At 32.2% G+C, this 21,278-nt stretch overlaps 1 protein-coding gene across 2 annotated transcripts; it reads left to right on the forward strand.

Annotated features, from left to right (window-relative positions):
- The first annotated feature begins 12,068 nt into the window (after positions 1–12,068).
- LOC146897507 (E3 ubiquitin-protein ligase SINAT5-like) lies at positions 12,069–16,011 on the forward strand. Of its 2 annotated transcripts, none has more exons than XM_085731703.1 (4): positions 12,069–12,192; positions 12,352–12,540; positions 14,516–14,902; positions 15,377–16,011. In XM_085731703.1, the coding sequence occupies exons 2-4, from the start codon at positions 12,361–12,363 to the stop codon at positions 15,737–15,739; spliced, it is 930 nt and encodes a 309-aa protein (XP_085587829.1). In that variant the 5' UTR covers positions 12,069–12,192; positions 12,352–12,360; the 3' UTR covers positions 15,740–16,011. The 2 variants fall into 2 exon arrangements, with proteins under 2 accessions (XP_085587829.1, XP_085587830.1); XM_085731704.1 differs by lacking the exon at positions 12,069–12,192 and adding an exon at positions 12,214–12,251.
- The last annotated feature ends 5,267 nt before the right edge of the window (positions 16,012–21,278 follow it).

Below are 21,278 nucleotides of genomic sequence, written 5' to 3' on the forward strand. Positions count from 1 at the left end.
TATATAAGCGGTCCAGATTTGATTTGGGCCCACCATTTGCACAAATTTGTGTTGTGCACAAGTCTTTTGCTTGTGCAGGCTAAATCCCACCCCATCAAGAGCTTTCGGTAGTACTTCACGCCTCTTGCTGTGCAAAGAAACTTATCAGTTCGATGGGATTGGACATATCTATCTATGATCTGACGGTGGCATTTAGGGTGGATGAGAGAAAGAATTTCCCACCATGGGAAAGTATTTTTTGACCATTAGAATAAAATAAGAGCATCTTATTATCATACACTCTCAACACTAAATTACACTTCCACCTCCCTTTGTCTCTCCTCCATCCTCCCACAGTCATCCACCATCACTAGCAACAACAACGTGTTCCTCATTTTTCTCTATCTGCTTTGATGAGTTCTTTCTCCCTTCCAATTGTTGGTTTCCTTTCAATTTACTCATTCATCATTTCAAATAAAATTGTTAGAATCAAATCACCATTGAATTTGAAGAAAAAAAGAAAAAGAAAAAGTGTTCATTGATTTGTTCGATTTAACGGTGAAGAACAAAAATAGCGAAGTTATATAGTTCCAATTCTACTCATGGATATAGTTTAGTGTCAAAATTCCCCTTTTGATTTCTCCCATTTTTTCGTTTCTTAAAATTTCCTTAATCTTTTGTTGTTTTTGTTTTTTTATATATCAGCAAGAATGAGGATTAGACAAGGGAATTCTAGCCAAGATCAACCATATGCATGCTTTTAGGAGAGGTTTATGCATAATTCTAACGAGTTCTGGAACTTTCCAGAAATATTAAAACATGCTTACATCAGCAGTGTCAGATTTCTCTATCACTACTACTATTTTTAGATCTCGAATTTTACATTCACACATCCAGTGGAGTAATGACATAAACTAACAGTCATAAACAAAGCCATTAAATTATCCCAAAAATCAACATTCAATTCAAGGAACTAGCATTCAGCTGCTTGAACATACGGTCGTTTGTGCTTCAACTTCTTGTTGTGACTCGGAGTTTGACTCGGGAATGTCGTGAAAACGCATTCATAACCTCTTTTCCGATAATTATTGATGTCAAATGCAAAATTATTGTTGGCTGCAGATCCGAAGGTTTTACATATTGGTTGTGCTGGTGGGTCTCATGGATTGATATGATAATACTAAGGTTGAAGATAAAGTGACAAAAAGATACAGTGTGGATGGGCCATAATAATAAAATTTATGTTCCTCTTTAATCTAATGGTCAGAAAATACTTTCCCTATGGTGGAAAATTCTTTTCCTCACCCACCCTAAATGCCACCCAATAATGTATACATCATGATTCTTGTTCTGATTTCTTTTGACAACTATTGCTACTGAGTGGAGCTTAAGTATTAGATGGTTTTTAATTATTTTTTACAAGATTTCTTGTTTTTTTCGCTGACACGCTACTTAAGATTTGGGATGAAACTTTGTCTAACAAAGTACTATGTAGCTACTATATTAAATACATAGATAGATCTTGCAGCTAATGCACCTTTTCATTATTAATGCGAAATAGCTACCAGTTTTCTGAAAAATTAATCTAAGCCGGTGTTTCGGAATCTGACTGATCATCTTTTGTGGGTCTTTGAGTCTCTCCTCCCAACTATATATACTTTTCATCCAAAAGTGAGGGATGCGGCTAATATATGTAATCTTTATTGGGAATGAGTCGAGAATTCAAAGTTCAAAACTCGACTCCTATATATAATGCAATGTTCTTATCAATTCAGATATGCTCATATGGATGGAAAATTGTTTTCTTATTCTTGTCGTTAATTTTATTTAAAATTCAGCAAACCCCATTGGATCATGCTTCTCTAAAGTGAGTTGTTCAAAGTGTAAAGTAAACAATATCAACTAATTAACAAATTAAAGATAGATATTGTAGATACATCATAACAAATTACTAGTTTGTAACATTAATAACCCTTGATTTTTTCACTACTTTTATGATTTAGAGGATCCTTACCCAACTTCATTAATATATAATATGTGTTGTCCCTTGAGCATAGCTCAGTTGGTAGGACAATGCATTATTATATGCAGGGGCCGGGGTTCGAACCCCGGACACCCCACTTATTCACCTTATAAGTGAATTCTATTCACCTTATAAGTGAATTCTAGCTACTAAGCTACCTGACAAAAAAAAAAAATATATATATATATATATATATATATATATATATATATATATATATATATATAAATATAATATGTGTTGTCCCTTCTGCCAAAATGTAGCATGTGACTTTCTTGTATGAATGCTATCAAGAACTGAAACAAACCAAAAACAATGCCCCCACATTAATTTTGATGATATGATTGGTAACATAAAAACATATAAAATGAAGAGTAAGATTCAGCATATGCTTACTTTAAGGTAAGTTTTTACTAGTTTACTTAATTGATTTATTGAGAAATACTTTCGGTAAAAGTAATACTGTGATTATCAAATATTTATTTTTGTTTTGTATTTTTTATAAACAAAATCGTATTAAAATAGAGTGCAAAGAGGTTGCCCAAAACGTTTACACAAAATTAGACTAAATATCATATCATATCATATATAATTATTTTCTCTCCCTCTATATAAAGTTTATAAACTATATCCCCAAGATAAAGTTTTTATATAAGAAACACGTAATATGACACAAAAACCATGAAGACCAAGTAAGCAAACTAGCTAGATAATTATGACACAACTTTTTGAATCCATAATTTCATGCAATAATTGCTCCATGGTGCAAGCACGGTCGTTGCTGAGATTTTGGATTCCCTGCGGGGATCGAGAAAATGATCGTGTAGTCACAAGTCAACAACTGCATGCATTCAACACTTATTCACCATCCGATCAATGTTGTGATCGGATAGTCCAAATTTTGATATAAAAACTTAATATTAAATTAAAATAAAAAATTGTTTTATAATCTAATTCGTCTAATTTTGTTCGACGATTCTAAAATGTCGATTGCAGCCAACCGCATGGCATGATACAACATCTCCATCTAATCTATATCCCTAGAAAATAGATTCAAATTAATCATTTCTCTTATTATTTTTTTTTTTTTTGCAAAATCACATTATTTACCCATTTATGTTCAAGGTTATTTTAAAAAATATATAACTCATAACAAAACTAGTATACTTCAGGACAAGTAGATTCACAACCTGGAGAAGTATTTTAAAGGTATTGGAAGCTTTGAGACAAGGCTTTCAATTTTGCATCGGTGACGGATCCTCCTCATTTTGGTATGATAATTGGACAAGGCTAGGAGCTCTTTGTCACTTGGCTGATTTTGTTAACATTTCAGATACACAATTAAGGATGTTATTTTTATTGGATCATGGAATTGAAATAAGTTGATGACAATGGTTCCAAACAAGCTTAAGACGATAGTTGACCGATCCTCCCCTCCTTTAGCCTTTGTTGATAATATTCAGGATAGATGGGTTTGGGGAGCTGCTCAAACAGGAAGGTATTCTTGCTCTACATCATATAATTGGCTTTTATCTCATTGTAGAGAGTGGAATGATAATGAAAGTTGGGATTAGTTTTGGAAATTGTCGATTCCATCTAAGGTGCAACATTTCCTTTGACTTTGCATGCACAATTCTATCCCAACTAACAAGCTTCGACATCACTGCCACTTGGCAACCTTTCATGTCTGCCAAAGATGTGGAACCCATGATGAAGATGTGCTTCATTGCCTAGATCGAAGAAATTTTGGCACCAAATCTATAGTGTTAATCATACATATTTCTTCAGTTTCACAACCCTGAAAACATGGTTACAAACTATGTATAAGGCTTTATTTGCAAGTTTGGAGGGGAGGAGAAGGGAATGCTTTGACGGGTGAAAAATACGAGGGAAAATGGAGAAATCTTTCAATTTTTTTAGAAGAGTAGTTTTTTAGAGAATAATAAATTAATGCATATGATTGCTATATTTTTTATTTTAAAAATAATATAACAACATAGATTAAATTTGAAAAATTCATATAAACCCTCCAAAACCTCCCAAAACCCCATCCAATACAATTTTTTAGTTCCCCCAAATGAGGAGGGTTAAGTATTAAGAAGAAAAGTTAACCCCCCAAAGTTGTCCCCTCTCATTTTCCTCTATTTCTTCCACTTGTTCATTCATTTTTTCTCAAGTCTTCTCATCCCCTCCTCTCCAAACTCACAAACAAAGCCTAAAGTTCCTTTTGGTAACATTTTTGCAATAACTATTTGGTGGATATGGCGCTTCAGAAATAACCATACGCTTGGAGACAAGCAATGGAAAACCCGAAATGTCATTCAGTTTATAGACATCATGCATACTGACCTAACTTTTTTAATATTCGCTCCTCTGAGCACCAAATCAATCATAACATTATTAAGTGGACCCCACCTCAAGATGGATGTGTTAAGTTGAACATTGATGGAAATTGTGGTGCCTTTGGTGACATTGACTTTGGTTGTTTACTTCGTGACAACAAGGGCGATTGGAGAACGGGTTTCTCTTCTAAGGAGCGGCAGGGGGATGCACTTTTTGCTAAGCTCTTTGGTGTTTATCACAGTTTGATGTTGGTAACAAGAAACTCTATTCAACAAGTTATTTGCGAGATAGTTCTCTAGAAGTCCTCCTACTTCTTCAACATCCAGACCACTCACATATGCATGCATACGCTTCTTTGTTGGTAAAAATCTTTGGTTTAAAGGAGCATATTTCTAACATTTCTTTCCAACATGTGCTTAGAGAGGGAACTGTTGCGTGGATTTTTTGGCCAAGCTTGGCTGCTCTTCAAGGTTAGGTGTGACATATTGGCAGACTCCTCCTTCAAAATTGGAGTTAGTGTTGAAACTTGATGCCCCTAACTGAGCTCTGTTTGTGATTTTTTTTCCTTTGTCATTCTACCAAAAAAACAAGTAGATTCACAATTAGATTTTAACAGTTTCATTTTTTTTTTAAAAAGGCTGAAGCAACAATGGCATAAGGCGCATAACTATATAAGACTATTCTATAAGTCATGCAAACATGTTAATTTTTTGTAAAAAAATGTCAAAACAGAATATATATTAACCAAACAAAACAAGTATTTCCATCAGAAAGTGTGTTAGAAAAGACTTGAAAAGAGTTACAAAGTTACAAGGGCATAAGCATAAGCATAGGAAACAAAAAGAAAATGAGAAGATCAAGCTAGGAAACATATTACAAGCATTGTAGAGTGTCGCACTTTCTTTTTTTCTTTTTTTTTTTGTCAAGTAGCCTAATGGCTAGAATTCAGCTTTTTCAAGGTGAATAGGTGGGGTGTCTGGGGTTCGAACCCCAGCCCCTGCACATAATAATGCATATCCCTACCAATTGAGCTATGCTCACGGGGACAGAGTGTCGCACTTTCTACCACGAAAAAGAGTATTACTTGATTTTTTCACGTAAATATTAGAGGCACCAACATGTGATCGATTGATTTTTTTTTTTTTAATAACAACAAATCAAATCTTAATAGAAAATATTGAGAGAAGTACAAATAATACTAAACCCACAAATCAAGTATAATTATACGGGGCATTCTTTCCACTAAAACTAAAACGATTGATCATATTTAAGAATTGAGGTAAAGAAGAGGTTTTAAAAATCACTCTTAATACATACAAGACCACCTTTCTTCTTAGCTACCACATCTAAGAGATATATTTAATTGCAAATACAATTTCCTCTACCACCGGAGACTCAGATTGGAAAATAATCTTTCTAGCCTCCCAAATCTTTCCATTTACCATCACCGTTTATGGGCATTAGCACTTCTAATTACATCCCAAAAATCTCGAGACATGTTCCTGCCAAACAAATAAATCCCGTGCCATAAAAGATTCCAAGTCTTTTCTTTTGAATGGCAAATAAATCCCCAGGAGCACAACCATCACAACGCCCTACCGCTGCCAACAAAGAACGGGCTGCAACTCCCACTCATAGAAAGAGTAGGAACTAGCAGGGAACTTAGGCAGGAACTACTTCCAAGCTAAGAGTTTTGCACGGCCCACCACAGGCTCCTCTCGAAGAGCGCCACCAGAAAAAAATAAGGTCATTCCGGGATATGGATGTCAATGGGTACCCATGGATAAGGATAACATGATACCCGTCCCCGCCCCGTTGGATAAATATGATACCCGTGTCCGCCCGGTACCTTCGTGGGTACCCATTATACGGGTACCCGCGGGTGTTGAGGTATCCATGGGTACCCATGGATTTTTAAATTTATTTATTTTTTGGTACAAATAATAACTTTTTTAATCACCAAAAAACTTCAACTTTTAAACATCCATACATCATCCACTCAAAATTTCATAAATCATACATAATCCATAGAAAATTCATGATTCTTACATAATACATAGGATATGTTTTATGATGTGAATGAAGTGGAAACGGTGAACTTAATAAGATGGATTAAAAAAATTATAAATAAAAGTAGGTTATCAATGAAGAATCTTAGGTGGGCGGTAAAATTTGCTTCAATAAGGTTACAACTTTAAGTAATAAGATAAGATGTATAAGGATATTTAAGTAATTTACTTAATTTATTATCGGGTATGGGTACAATCAAATCTGTGTCCGTATCCATATAATAATGGGTAGTTAAATACCCGTTTATTATACCCGTGGATACTCGTTTAGCTACCCGCCCCGTGCCCGTGATGGATTTTACCCATGGGTACCCGTGGGCATGGGTATTTTTGCCACCCCTATTCTGGGACGTCTGGATGGTCCAAATAACAGCATGCCAAACCAGAAGCAAACCTAATCTAACACGCTTCCCCCTCCCTAGACCCGTAAAGGACAGGAACTGCTGGGCTAGACCTAAGGGGATCACAAACTCCCAACCTAACCACCTAGACACCTGATACCACACTGGAAGAATAGACGGGCACGAAAGAAACAAGTGAACCGACGATTCAGGTGACACAGCGCAGAAGACACACCCAAGGCCTCCAACTAACTGGAAGCGGGACACCACGATGACTGAGATTGAGCCTAGTAGGGATCCTATCAAGAATAAGCTGCCAAGAGAAAATAACCACTTTCTACGGGGCACCAGACTTCCAAACTCGAGTAACCGCCTCAAGGACATCACCATCCGGGTCTTCGGTAACTGGCAACCTGGATAAGAGGTGTGAATAAGCCGATTTAACCCCCTGAACCGAAATTCCCATATCACTAATCTGATTGAATTTTTGTAGACATATCATGTAAAGCTTAGGAAAAGCTACTCGAGGCAATGTTGGAGTCAACCAAATGTTATGCATGAAAAATTAGAGGTTGAAATAATGGTAGGAGACCCATGTATCTTAAGTAGTTACTATATACATATAAACGAAATGTACGTAGATAGGGAGTCTTAAGATGTGTTTTGGTGGGATGGTTAGTGACTGATCCAAAAATGTAAAACTGTTCTTTACATGTCTATATTTAAAAAATATGGTAGAAATTATTCAAAATTTCATCTCAAATGCATTTACACATTTGATTTTATAAAATTAATGAACGAAACTAAATTTATGGTATAAATTTCCATTTAATGGGGGCAATCTATTATTTTAAGAGAGGACAATCATTGAAATATCAAAGATTTAATAAATATAACCGAAAGAGTATTGTGTCCCTGATCTACTCTACCTAGATCAGTGCACGATGGTTTGAAGAGAAACAAAGAGAGTGAAGTGATAACGAGATCATTAGATTAACATTGATCTTTTCCAAAAAATTAATTGAAACACAGGCTTACCAAAACAAAGAAAAAGAAAAAGAAAAGTATAATGCAAAATAACTTTTATCAAAGAACATCCCGCATGCATGGAAAAAGTTTTACATCCGGGACCCTTGTCAGCTCAGAGAAAATGAAATCATAGTTTTTTTCTTACTATAAAATGAAACCTTAGTGTAATCTCAAGAAGAATTAATGATGGTTATATATAACGGCACTATAATGTGTATAACATACTATACTATAGGGCCATCTTTCAAATTAATGAGTATCCTTTAACGGTTCACACCAAAAACTTCCCCAGTGTCTTTCTCCACTTGTGGTTGAATTAAATCGTAAAACAAAAGCTAAACAACTAACTTCCCCGGTTAGTTATTACTCCCTCCGGTCCTATTTATAAGAGAAATTTGGGTCAACAAAAATGAATGTATTTGGTCCAATTTTTTAACTAGATACATTAACTTTTGTTGACCAAAATTTCTCATATAAATAGGACCGGAGGGAGTAATTTTTAATAAAACAAAAGCTAATTTTTTTTCACTAATAAACAAATTGCAATATGATCACGACCACCAAAGTAACGCTTTGTTAGGTACACGGTGTTGTTATAAATTTTTGGGATATTAGGTTTGATTCCTAAAAATAGAAAAATATGATCACGACTTTAAAAGAGGAAGTAACATAGTTATCCCTACTAATGAGTAATTGTTGATAGTTGTACAGTAGTTTTAACATCATTTAGAGTTAGTTTTAGGTCTTTCTTTGTAAATAAATATAACCAATATGGATTCGCAAAGGAGAGAAATATGAAGAACAAGACCCTAAAACATGATAATTTAGGATAATTTTGTTTCTTCTTCTCAAAACGACATATAATTTAAGAGGAAGGAAGTATCTTCTAAGACCGTCTTCAATAGGGATTTATTTACCTATTAGTAAGTGATATTTAATAATTATCTCATTTGAGGATAATCTAATTTGAATGCATGTTTAATTAAAATTAAGTGAGCAAAAATATTTATACTAACATATTCTCTCCTTTTTTTATAACAAAAATAAAAGATTCTCCTTTTTTGACACGTGGATCACACAAATTAAGTTAGAGTTATTGGTAGAAAACAAAAATATTATTGAGTTTTTTTTTTTTTGTTTTGAGGAAAAAAAATATTATTGAGTTGAAATGTAATGATGTGTAGTTATTGATGAGCTCCATTTCAAACTTTTTTAAAAGTGTTTCATTGATGAATTATATACGCGTGAGACCCCCTTAAAAACTCATTTTAAGATTCTTCTTAGGAGAAGCTCTAAACTGATGAGATCCATTTCAAACTTTTTTAGAAGTGTTTCATTGATGAATTATATACGCGTGAGACCCACTTAAAACTCATTTTAAGATTCTTCTTAGGAGAAGCTCTAAACTCTAATTAAGCTTTACTTATTCTCTTAGAAGCGTCGAGGCCATAAAGTGAATTTTCATAAAATTATGTTAGTTGGTATTGACATCCATGATTCTTGGCTGGCAGAGGCATCTTCTGTCTTAAATTGTAAAATGATTCGAATGCCCTTTATTTATTTAGGGCTACCAGTTGGCGGTGATTCTCGCAAGTTGAACTTTTGGTGTTTTTTGCTTGATCGTATTAAAACAAGGTTATCGGGTTGGAATAGTAGAAATCTCTCTTTGGGTGGTCGATTGGTTCTTCTTAAGTTTGTCTCGTCTTCTCTTCTGGTCTATTTTCATTCCTTCCTCAAGCCTCCCTCGGATATCATTTCCTTTGTTGAATCTATTTTTAATTGTTTCTATTTATTTTATTTTATTTTTTTTGGTTGGGGGGGGGGGGGGGTGGGGAAAATTTCTTGGATAAACTGGGATATTATTTGTGCTAATAACGAGAAAGGAGGGTTGGGGGATCAGAGGATTAGAGAATTTAATTTGGCGTTACTTGGTAAATGACGTTGAAGGATGAAGGTGGAGGCTAGTAATTTGTGGTATAAAGTTTTAGTCGCGAGATATGGTGATGTAGGAGGGTGTCTCGCGGATAGGAGCAGATTGAGCTCAGTTTAGTGGAATAATTTGATTAGTGCTAAAGAAGGGGTCAGTGTAGGAGTAGACCGGTGGTTTGGAGATAATATTAGGCGGGAGTTAAAAGATGGTAGTCAAACTTTATTTTGGTGGATTCAGTGGATTGATGGGGTGGTGTTGAAGAGTAGATTTAGTCTCCTTTTTTAATTTAGCTGTTAATTAAATGATAACAATGGCTGAAATGTATACTCTTGGATGTGTGGTGGGGTGAAGCGTGGAATTGGAGGAGTAGGTCCTTAGCTTGGGAAGAAGTGTAGTGATATTTTAACAAATATTGTTTTGTAGTCTAATATTCTTGACAGATGGCTTTGACATTTACATGCTTCTAAAAAATACAATGTTACAAGTGCTTATAACTACATGATATCGTCAGTTAATGTCTTGGCAGCTGAGCACTCCAGTGTAATTTGGAATAAGGAGGTTCCGCTTAAGGTCAATTTATTAGTCTGGCGATTGCTATGTGGATGGTTCAGAGAAATATCATTATGCCAGACGTTCAATTTTGTGTGGGTGGCTGCGGCAAAAGATGGAGGACATTGATTATCTCTTCCTTTCATGTGACTTTTTTGGGCTCCTGTGGCAACATATTTCTAATTGGCTTGGTTTCAGCACGATGATTCCTATACAAGTGTCTGATCATTTTCTATAGTTAGAAAATTTAGGCGTTTTTTCAACTTTTGGGCGTTTTTTCTAACCTTGTGCGAGTAGGTCCATAGCTCTCCGGTTGGCATGTGTCTAGGTGGTTTGAAGTGAAATAAATGCTCAGGTGTTTTGTCAAAAAGAGGCCTCTTTGCAAATTCTTCTCTACAAAATTAAACTTCAATCTTACTAATGGCTACAAACGAATTAGATTAATTTCGCTTTTACTTATCACACATGATGGCTTTAGCCTATTTTTGTTTCTCTTTTATTTTGGTCATTTGACGAAACTTGATACTTTTTTCTTCTTCTGGTTTTTCAGCACTCCTTGTGCTGGAATTTTCAAACTTTTGAGTCAATATATTCTATTTTAGTTTCTTGAAAAAAAAAATTAAAATGAATCAAAACCGTTTCAAAATGCTATCAAACTTTTGAGATGTGTTATAATAGAACTTTTTGCGACAATATAGTTTAAAATTTGATTTTTTTATTTTGTTTTAGGAAAGTTTAAAATTTGATTTGTAAGTCCAAAATTTAGTTATTTTGATTTCTTGAACTTTTGTGACACTATAAGAATCCATATTTAGTTTTTTTAAGAAATTAATTTTTTAGCGAAGTTGTGTAATATATTTTTAAAATGCTTGTAAAAAATTCAATTTTTTTTATAGATTAACTTAACAACCAAGACTAAAATTGCTAACGAAAAATATTGTGCTATAAAACGTTACAAATTTTTTTATAAAAAAAAGAGAGATTTTAGTACTCTATAGGTTTAAAAGTTTTATTTCGCCCAATTGTTTTTGTAATAAAATGTTTCCTACATAAATTTGTGACAAATGTTTTAGTAAAAAAAAAGTCGTGATAAACGTTAACTAGAAAATGGACTCAATTATATTAGGTGTCCTCGTGAGCTAGCAGTTGATAAGGACGATCATAACATATTAAGTAATTCATATAAAGAAAATCAAGATTCATGCATCTTTAAATTTTTATTTTACCATTTATAAATTTTGTGATAAATGTTAAATAGAAAATGGATATTCAATAATTTTAGAAAACTCATAAAAAGAAAATCTGATTTCACACACTTATATAAGATAAAAAAAATGTCTTACATATATATTTAATAATGTTTTACCATTATACATGCGTATATATTTAAAAAATAATGTTCTTCTATATATTTTCTTATTTCCCATATATTATTTATATGAAAGTAATCTTATTCAAAACTGTAAAATATTAAACATGGATACCTTCCAAATCAAAATTCAAACTTTAACTTTGCACATGTAAAAGTTTAATATCTTTCGTTAGATCTAACCCGCTGATAGTTCTTTGTATTTATTAAAATTTAAAAATAATATGTTAATTAATATTTTATTTTTCTTACAACATGTTAACTGTAATATTCTCAATAAAATAAGTAGTTACATTATTAATCCCATACATTCTCTCATTATAGACTTTGCCATGACCAATGATTATTATGGTAAGTAAAACTCTCTGTTTAACCTGGTGGACCCACAACTGAGCCTAATACACTCAAACTTTTTCTTCCTTTTTTCATTCTTCATTTCATTCTATCAGAATCCTCTCTCTCTCTCTCTCTCTCTCTCTCTCTCTCTCTCTCTTGGTCAAGTTCTGACAACCGTTAGATTTTAATCAAACGGTCAGTACTTCCTGTCAACAAGAACAAAGGTAAGAAAAACAAAACATCCTAGATTCCTATTTGGGGTTATGTTTTTCTGATCAACCAAGTTAAAAATCTTTCCTTTTTCCTCTTTTATGTCTTCTTTCATCATTTTCAAACATACCCATGATTGATTTGTTTGCTTTTTTTTTTCTTTCTGATTTTAGGTGGAAAAAATGGATTCAGATAGTACTGTTTCTTCATTGATCATGATGGATGAAGATTTGCATCCACATCAATTTTCATCTTCAACAACTTCTAAGCTACATAGTAATGGTACTCCTACTTCTACTAGTGTTCATGAGCTTCTTGAATGTCCTGTTTGTACCAATTCAATGTACCCTCCAATTCATCAGGTTTGGTTCTTTGTTCTTTTTTTTGCTTCATGGGTTTGAGTTGGATTATGTTCATAAATTCTGATCTTAGTTTATGTTTGTTTTTTTTTTTATTTGTGTTTTTTGTTTTGTTTTTTAATTTATGATTTTAGTTGAAAATTTGTGAATTGTGTTTAGGTTTTTTGTTGGTATGATTTCGTTATGTGGATCTTGTGTGTTTTTTGCTTGAATTTTGGTTTGAATGATTTCGGTTATGTTTTGTTATGAGTTTTTTTGTTTTTGCTTTTGGAACTTGTTTTAAGATGAATTTGATCCGAGTGGCTTATGGCTTGTTTGAATTGATTTATTTGAACTTATCTGCCGATATAAGTATATGCGAGACTGGTCGGAAGAGCTTATCTCGAAGAAAAAAAATTTGAATAACAAATGTTAGTAGTTAGTTGTTAGGTTAATATTTACTCTTTCGTCCAGGTTTGAACCTAGGACCTCCGGACTCCTTTAACGCTTAGCTCAAATTAGTTGAGCTTATGAAAACAACTTATAACATGTCTATAAGCTGATTTTAGAATTTCAGCTTTTTTCCTTAAACTCTCTTGCTTAGATAGATTCTTTTTTTTTTTTTTTTTTTTGACAAAAGAAGCTCAAACGGATAACTTATGAAAACAACTTATAGCTTATATGAATACAATTTGGTTTTATTTTTATTTTTTGTTATACAAATTGTTTACACATATGCTATAAGCATTTGTTTAAACTGTTTATAACCCTATTTTATCTCAACCCTTTCTCATATATACATTGTTACTGCAAAGCAACATAGAAAATGGCTGATTTATGGTGCTTGTAAATTTTTAGTGTTGCTTCTATTGGTGCTTTTGGAAAGGGTGTGAAAAATAATATGCACTATGATTTTACCTACCTAGGGTGTAGTGCTATTTGGATTATAAAAATCAAATAACTTTAATGGTTTAACAAGATAGTTATTGCTCCACCCTATTTCTGGGTATGTGGTTGGAGAAATGTATGGTGTGACTGTGAATATTTATCTTATCTTATAGAAGACATAAATGTTCAGGTGGTTTTTTTTTTTTTTTTTTGTTTAAAGGAATATTGGATACCTTTGTGTAATGTACTCCAAAAGAAGGATAAAAAACTGGACACATTGGTTATGAGGCTGTATAATTTATGAACTTTCCTAGGAGATATTCTATACATGATTGTGAGAGGAACCAATACCGTGTCATTGTAAATAAGGTTGTTTAGTTATAAAGGATATCAAAAAAGATTGATGATTTTTTGGCAATGCATACAAGGTGATAAATTTGTTGATACTATTGAATAGGCCATAAAACCTGACATATATTACTAGGAAATTTAATCATAAAATGTGAGTGAGTGACAATTTCTATACATTCTTCATTGAAAAATGCACAAGAAACCATATATATCCAATTGAGATGAAACGTCTATTGTTGTTGGATTTTTGTTGAGGCTTTTTCTTTGGCGTTGTAACCTATATTGAAACTTTGTCTTACTCTTGATCACAGAATTTGAGTTGACCCCAGAAAACTTTCATCATCTTGCTACTTTCAAACAACTACTAGCTTCTTGGATGGAAATAGCTTCTAACACATGAAATTTCTCTACCCATCTGGTGTCTCACATAGCTAATGATGGACTATTTTTAAGAGCTTATGTAAACAGCTTATGACATGTTCATAAGCTGTTTTCATCTTATTTCCATAAGTTCCGATGATAGCTTAAGAAAATAGCATATAGGAAAACAGTTTGACTAACCTTTGTTATATAAATAGCTTATGCAGAAACACTTATGGTACAAGTGCTTAATTTAGTTGTTTATGAGAAAAAAAGGCCTAAATCTGAGTATTTCGTTAATTTCAGGATTCAGCTAATGCATAAGTTTATTTCAACGAGGAATGGTGTATAATGTGATCAGATTATGTCTTAAAACAATTTTCAACTTTTGTTTTTGCAGTGTCACAATGGGCATACCCTATGTTCAACATGTAAGACAAGGGTACACAACCGGTGCCCAACTTGCAGACAGGAACTGGGCGATATTCGGTGTTTAGCTTTGGAAAAGATAGCAGAATCACTTGAACTTCCTTGCAGATACACCTCTGTTGGCTGTCCAGAGATATTTCCCTATTACAGCAAACTCAAACACGAGTCTATTTGTAACTTCAGACCTTATAACTGCCCCTATGCTGGGTCAGACTGTTCTGTTGTCGGCGATATTTCACAGCTTGTTGCTCATTTAAGGGACGACCACAGAGTTGATATGCATTCTGGATGCACTTTTAATCATCGCTATGTCAAGTCAAATCCCATGGAAGTAGAAAATGCTACATGGATGTTAACAGTAAGTATAATGTTCTCTAAATAATTAATACTTTGTATAAGAAAAGAAAACAAAATGATCTATGATTTAAGATTAGAGGAATAATGAAACTAGATGCTTAAATTTCTTTTAGAAAACAACAAAGGACGTAGCTTAAATTTCTTATTTGAAATTATTTACTGCAATTAGCACTTGTGAGATTGTTTGAGAGAACTTATATAAATAGCTCATGACAATATGTCCATAATTTGTTTTCAACTCATTTCCATAAGCTCTCTAGGATAGCTTATGAAAACAGTTTATAACTTATACGATAGTTTGACTTTACTTTATCTTGTGTTATAAAAATAGCTTATACATAAACATATATGATAAGCGCTTACTTAAGTTGTTTATCCAATCAGGAGTGCACAAGCACATATATACAACTTACACTTATTGTTTTCTCATCCTCATCCAAACTGATAAGCCACACTGTTTTATTGTTTCTGTTAGGTCTTCCACTGTTTTGGACAATATTTCTGTCTCCATTTTGAAGCCTTTCAACTTGGAATGGCTCCAGTTTACATGGCATTTCTCCGTTTCATGGGTGATGAAAGAGACGCCAGGAGCTACAGCTACAGTCTCGAGGTAGGAGGAAGCGGACGCAAACTAATCTACGAGGGCAGTCCAAGGAGCATTAGAGACAGCCACAAGAAAGTTAGAGACAGTCATGATGGCCTCATTATATACCGGAACATGGCACTTTTCTTCTCTGGTGGAGATAGGAAAGAGTTGAAGTTACGAGTAACAGGAAGGATATGGAAAGAACAGCAAAACCCTGAAGGTGGAGTTTGCATACCCAACTTGTGTAGCTAGATTGTTTGCATCATTTCCCTCCATATATAAGTTATGTGGGAGTAATTGATGTTCTTTCAAGTTGTTGATAGTTTTGGAAAGTTAATTACATTACACCTTGCTGAATGGTGATGTTGGTTTCCACTTTCAACTTACAAAATAACAAAACAAGTTCCTCTTCCTTTTCTAACCAAGATATTTGTCAAATCTTTGTTCTCAAGTGTATCATATGCTGAATTGCTCCAATTTTTAATTTTTTTTATTCTCATAAATGTGTTTAAATTTTGCATTGCAAATTGCATTTTTCTGTGTCTTAAACTTGTCTACATACTTTTTCGATGATTAGGAATCAAACTCGGTACTCCGAGATTTATAATACTCAAATACACTCACTAGTCACTACATACCAATCACTAGTGTTAGACTTCGGTGGTACTTGTCTACATACTTTACAGACCTGGATCGCCTGTAGTAATCATTTCCCGTAGTTTGTCACAGTTTTAAATTTCAACAATTGATTTGAGATTGAACGACTCACATTAGACATTTATTTAATTTATTTTAAATGATCTTGACCATTGATTTAGATCGAGATCAGTTACTGCAGCTAATCTGATTTCATACTTTTTTTTTATTCAGTCTGATTCCATACTTTACATAGACAATAACTTACCTTATCATTTTTCTTCTTCTATCCATATGGAAATGATGTGTTTTTGTGTCTCAGCATGCATAATAATAGTTGACACATGTTGTGTTTCTACATTATTTTCTGAATATTCAATAGAAAAGTTTTATGAGGCTCACTGTCTTACACACTTGCATCCAGTTATAAAGAGCTGTCTCAAATGATGCTACTTTATAAGAACAATCTCAAGGTGGTGCCTACACCATGCTGATTGTAAATATTAAAATCATTTAATTTTTTTTTTGGTATCAATCATTTAATGTTTTTAAATGATTGAAAATATTTATAATAAGGACCAACAGGGTCTAATGGAAATGGCTAGACGAATTAAGGTTTGATTTTTGACTGCAAGATGTGTTTATGTTTAGTGTTATGCTTAGTGTTTGACACGTCTTGAATAAGATAATTTCTATTGGAGAGAATCTATGGAAAAAAATATATCAATATGTTTAGGTGTGCTAAATATGTTTCAATCATTGATATTCAGATGCTCGAAAAATTGAAAAAAATATATCAATATGTTTAGGTGTGCTAAATATGTTTCAATCATTGTCCTCGTGGGCTTAGCTCAGTTGGTATGGACAATGCATAATATATGCAAGGTCCGGGGTTCGAATCCCGACCACCACCTAAAAAAAATGTTTCAATCATTGATATTCGGATGCTCGAAAAATTGAAAACTAGGAAACAAGTTCAACATGCTAAAAGGATCCCTACAACCATGAAATGAATCCTAATTTGAGGTTCACATTCTAAATAATACCCGTTGAGTGAAAGAATTCTTAGTTTAGTGGTGACTATCAAATTAAATTTTATGTAGACAAGGTTAAATTTTATGCTTGTAAAAAAAAAAAATTATGACAAATAGTCATACAATTCCACTTCTCTCTTAGAACTATTATGAGTGACACATTTCTTCATTTCACACATATTAAAGAAAATTATAAATAAAAAGAAGATAGTTGTAGTTACATTATGAATGAACACTTTCAAAGTGTTTACTCTCCCCCCGTTAATTTATTGTCGAGTTCCTATCAATAGTTGCTTCAATTAGTTTTTAAGTTTGTTTTATTGTTATAAGGGTCATGTTAACTTGTGCCCTAAGGACACAAGTTAAGGATCTAAATAAAGAAATAAAACATGAGTTTTGTAGTGAAAAGATAATAAGTTTTTAAACTTTCAAAGCATTGAATGCACAATTTCCAAAAATTAGTTTCTACAATTAGCTTCTAAACTTGTGCCTTAAGGGCACAAGTTAACATTTGTCGTGACTAAGAGTAGTTTATATACAAAACACAATACTCAATCCACCTAGGCACATATATGATGTAGTTCAATGTGTTTTGTTATTTTGGCCAATGGTTTACACGTGCAAGAAATCTCTATTATATATATTTGCGCTATTTTTTTTAAAAGTACACGTGGCAACCTATTAGTGAAAGGCTTATTTAATGCTATCTCTCATGTACACACATGAAAGAGTTTATAATAGAAAAAAAAAAAACGGAAGTTGAGAGGAGTATTTAATGCACCAATGTTTTATTTTATGTACGCAATAAATATGAAAAAGTTTATAATAGAAACAACAATTATAATTTGGTTAATTAACCTAAAATGTTATCTGTATTTGATAGGAGTATTTAATGCACCAAGATTTCAATCAAAAGTTTACCTATAAAATTAGTTTGATTTGCGGAAATTCGGAGTAGGGATGCGTTGATAGAAAAATAAAAAATTAATTAGAATTCATTAATATGTTTGATTCACGTTTTATTTGCCTTAACTACTAAAAATATTCTAAGCCTAAAATGGTATCCCCGTAACTGAATAGTAGGGATGCAATGACAGAAAAAATAAAAATAAAAATTAGAATTTATTGATATGTTTAATTCACGCCAGTTGTAAAAATCCCTCCAATATTACATTAACATGTGTCAATGTCATTTTTTGAACCAATCATATTACAACAATTTGATCTTATTGTGTCATACTTTTTATTTTATCATTACTTCCAATAACATTCTATTTATGCAATTAGCCTATATATACCCAATGTTTTCTTATGTTCAATCATCTGCCTACTTCTCTTCTCTGTCAACATAAAAAAGACGTTATAATGACACCAAGACACCAAGATTTGATAACATCCCTGTGAACAACGCTGTGAAGGAATCTTGGAGCATAGTTGTGCATAAAACTTGAAATTTTAGTTTTTTGTTTCAAATTGGGTTTCTCCTTTGGGACTTTGATCGAAAGATAATTTCTTTGAAGCGATGCTTTTATATTTTTTAGCACTTTAACTTCTAAAGTGTTGTTTGTAGTTTTCTTTTGTTCTTTTTTTTACCCCTTATAGCCTTAATGTAATATTACCAGCAAATCCACATTTTTTTTTTCTTGTGAGTTCAAGTATAAAGATTATGAAAGAATGTTTTTGTTTTCCCTTTTGTGTTTTGTTTCCGTTGTTATACTATGTCTACATATCCTACCTTGATCATATCTCAAGAGGTCGTAAATTTAGACAAGGAGTTTGATGATTCAAGATATTATGAAGAAATTTTTTATGTTTAATGATGAAGCATGTGTATATTCTAATGTCCAAGAACTGTGTTGTTATTAAAGATAATCTAAATAGAGAATGAAAAAAAAATTATACAACTCTTTTTTTCTTGCATCTAAATAAGAACCAATTTTCGCTTGAATTTTCTCAGTTTTCACAATGGTCTTATGGCAATCTAAAATTCAATCATGAAATACACTGACATGCTTGACATTGTTCTGATATTGCATTTGATGGTTTCAATAAAAATATATATACATCCTTTAACAAAAAATTCTAATGGATCACACATAGAAAGGAATGTCTCTTTTTACCCGAACTTTTAAATTAGGCCAAAAAAATTGTTTGATGGATATTTTTTAAGGATGTTCTTATGAGTATTTTATACAATGAACTAATAAAAAGATATATTCTTTCACCACAAAACAAAGAGATATTTTTTTATTTTACAAAATGAGATATTGCATTTAGCAAATCAAATTTTAAAGCGACATTAATTCCATTTACTCCCTCCGGTCCTATTTACAAGAGAAAGTTGAGTCAACAAAAGTTAATGTATTTGGACTGAATTTTTAACCAAATACATCAACTTTTGTTGACCCAAATTTTTCTTATAAATAGGACCGGAGGGAGTATTATGCAATTAGTGAACATGATAATGCAGTATATTAAAGAGAAAATCATGGGTTTGAAATTTCGTGGTTTTTTTTTTGACAAAGAAATTTTGTGGTTTTGTTTCTAATTCATATGTATGAATTGATGAACATTAAAGTACAATATTATTTTTCACTTTATCATGATGAATCAAGGGAATGATTATTTTGTTTTTGATGTCTTTGACTATAAATATTGGTTTTAGTTCTCACACTTTTCACAAAACACTTTCGATCTACAATTCATATTATTGAAAGTTTTCTCTATAATTCCATTTTTTTTCTCTTTGTTACATTGTCGTTTTTTGGGACACAAGATTCACGCCACTGTGAGAAGAACTTTGATTTACAAATTTGAGAAGGACCTGCAGAAGGGAAAGGTCTACTCAATGAGTAACTTTGGTGTTGCTACAAATCTTGGATCTTATCGGACCACAAATCACGAGTACAAACTCAATTTATTTGTACTATAAGGACATCTTTATTATATACAAATGTGTTCCTAAAAATCAAAAGTACAGTCTGCATCTTCACATTCTAAAGACCATTAAAGTTTAACTCACCTCATAAAAAGTTTACACATGTGATTTTTTTGACAAGAAAATGTGTCTATGTAAACATGCATTAGTATTTTTTATTAATTACCTTATTTATAAGCGGAAAGTTGTAAAAATCTTATAATGATAAAATTAATTGAATTTTTTATCACTTATTAATCATGTTTCAAAGGCAACCATCAAATTATCATCATTGTTTGATTTCTCAACCAATCAAATGGAGTCATGTACTATTTGCCTTAATTTTCTACCAATTAGAATAACTAAAACATCATAGGCTTCAATCATACACTTATTTATTGACAAGTAAGCCAAATATATATTTTTTTGTACAACAAATATAACTTCTTAACAAGCAAAATCTTAAATGTTTTTCCGCTCAAAGTTCAACTAGCATGTTGAGTTGTTGACGTGACATTTTTCCTTGAGCTTTAATTTTCATTTTTTTTCGTTTCTCAAATCGGAAACCCATTGATGTCATTGCAAGGACCATTGGATTACTTCTAAAATGCAAGGACCATAATGAGTATGAATATATGTCATTGCAAGGACCTTTGAATTGCTTCTAAAATAGAATTAATTCAAATTATTTCTGGTCAATTTGTTTTGATAAAATAAACTGAATCCTAAAACTATGTCAGATTATATAATTGATTTAATTATAATGCTATGAGCAGTCTCATTTTATTTTTCTACAAAAGATGCAAAATCACGTTAGCAATTAATTTAATATCAATTGTCTAATTCAATGTATTTATTGGTTTCCTTTGATTGTGTTTTTCCATAATGTTAGAGGTTTTTGGTACACACTCGGATGAAGAAGAAAAAAATTAATTTTGTTCTGAGAAAGAAAGAAAAATTAATCTAACAACTAATTACTAAATTTTGCCATTAAAAAAACTTTTGTTTAATAGGATATCTTTTTTCTTAATTAAATACATTAAATATATAAATTTTAACATATGATGACCAATAAAATCTTATGTCTTTCATTTTAAATAGTATTCTAGACATTTTTTAAATTAAAAACAGAAAATAATTGATATTTTAAGCATCTTTTCTAACAAGTTTTCTTAAGATAAAAATTTATGGAGAAAAAACAACA

The sequence above is a fragment of the Medicago sativa genome, chromosome 8 (assembly GCF_051527215.1).
Source record: "Medicago sativa cultivar Bolivia chromosome 8, Bolivia_mono, whole genome shotgun sequence".
In the NCBI taxonomy this organism is placed as follows: domain Eukaryota; kingdom Viridiplantae; phylum Streptophyta; class Magnoliopsida; order Fabales; family Fabaceae; genus Medicago; species Medicago sativa.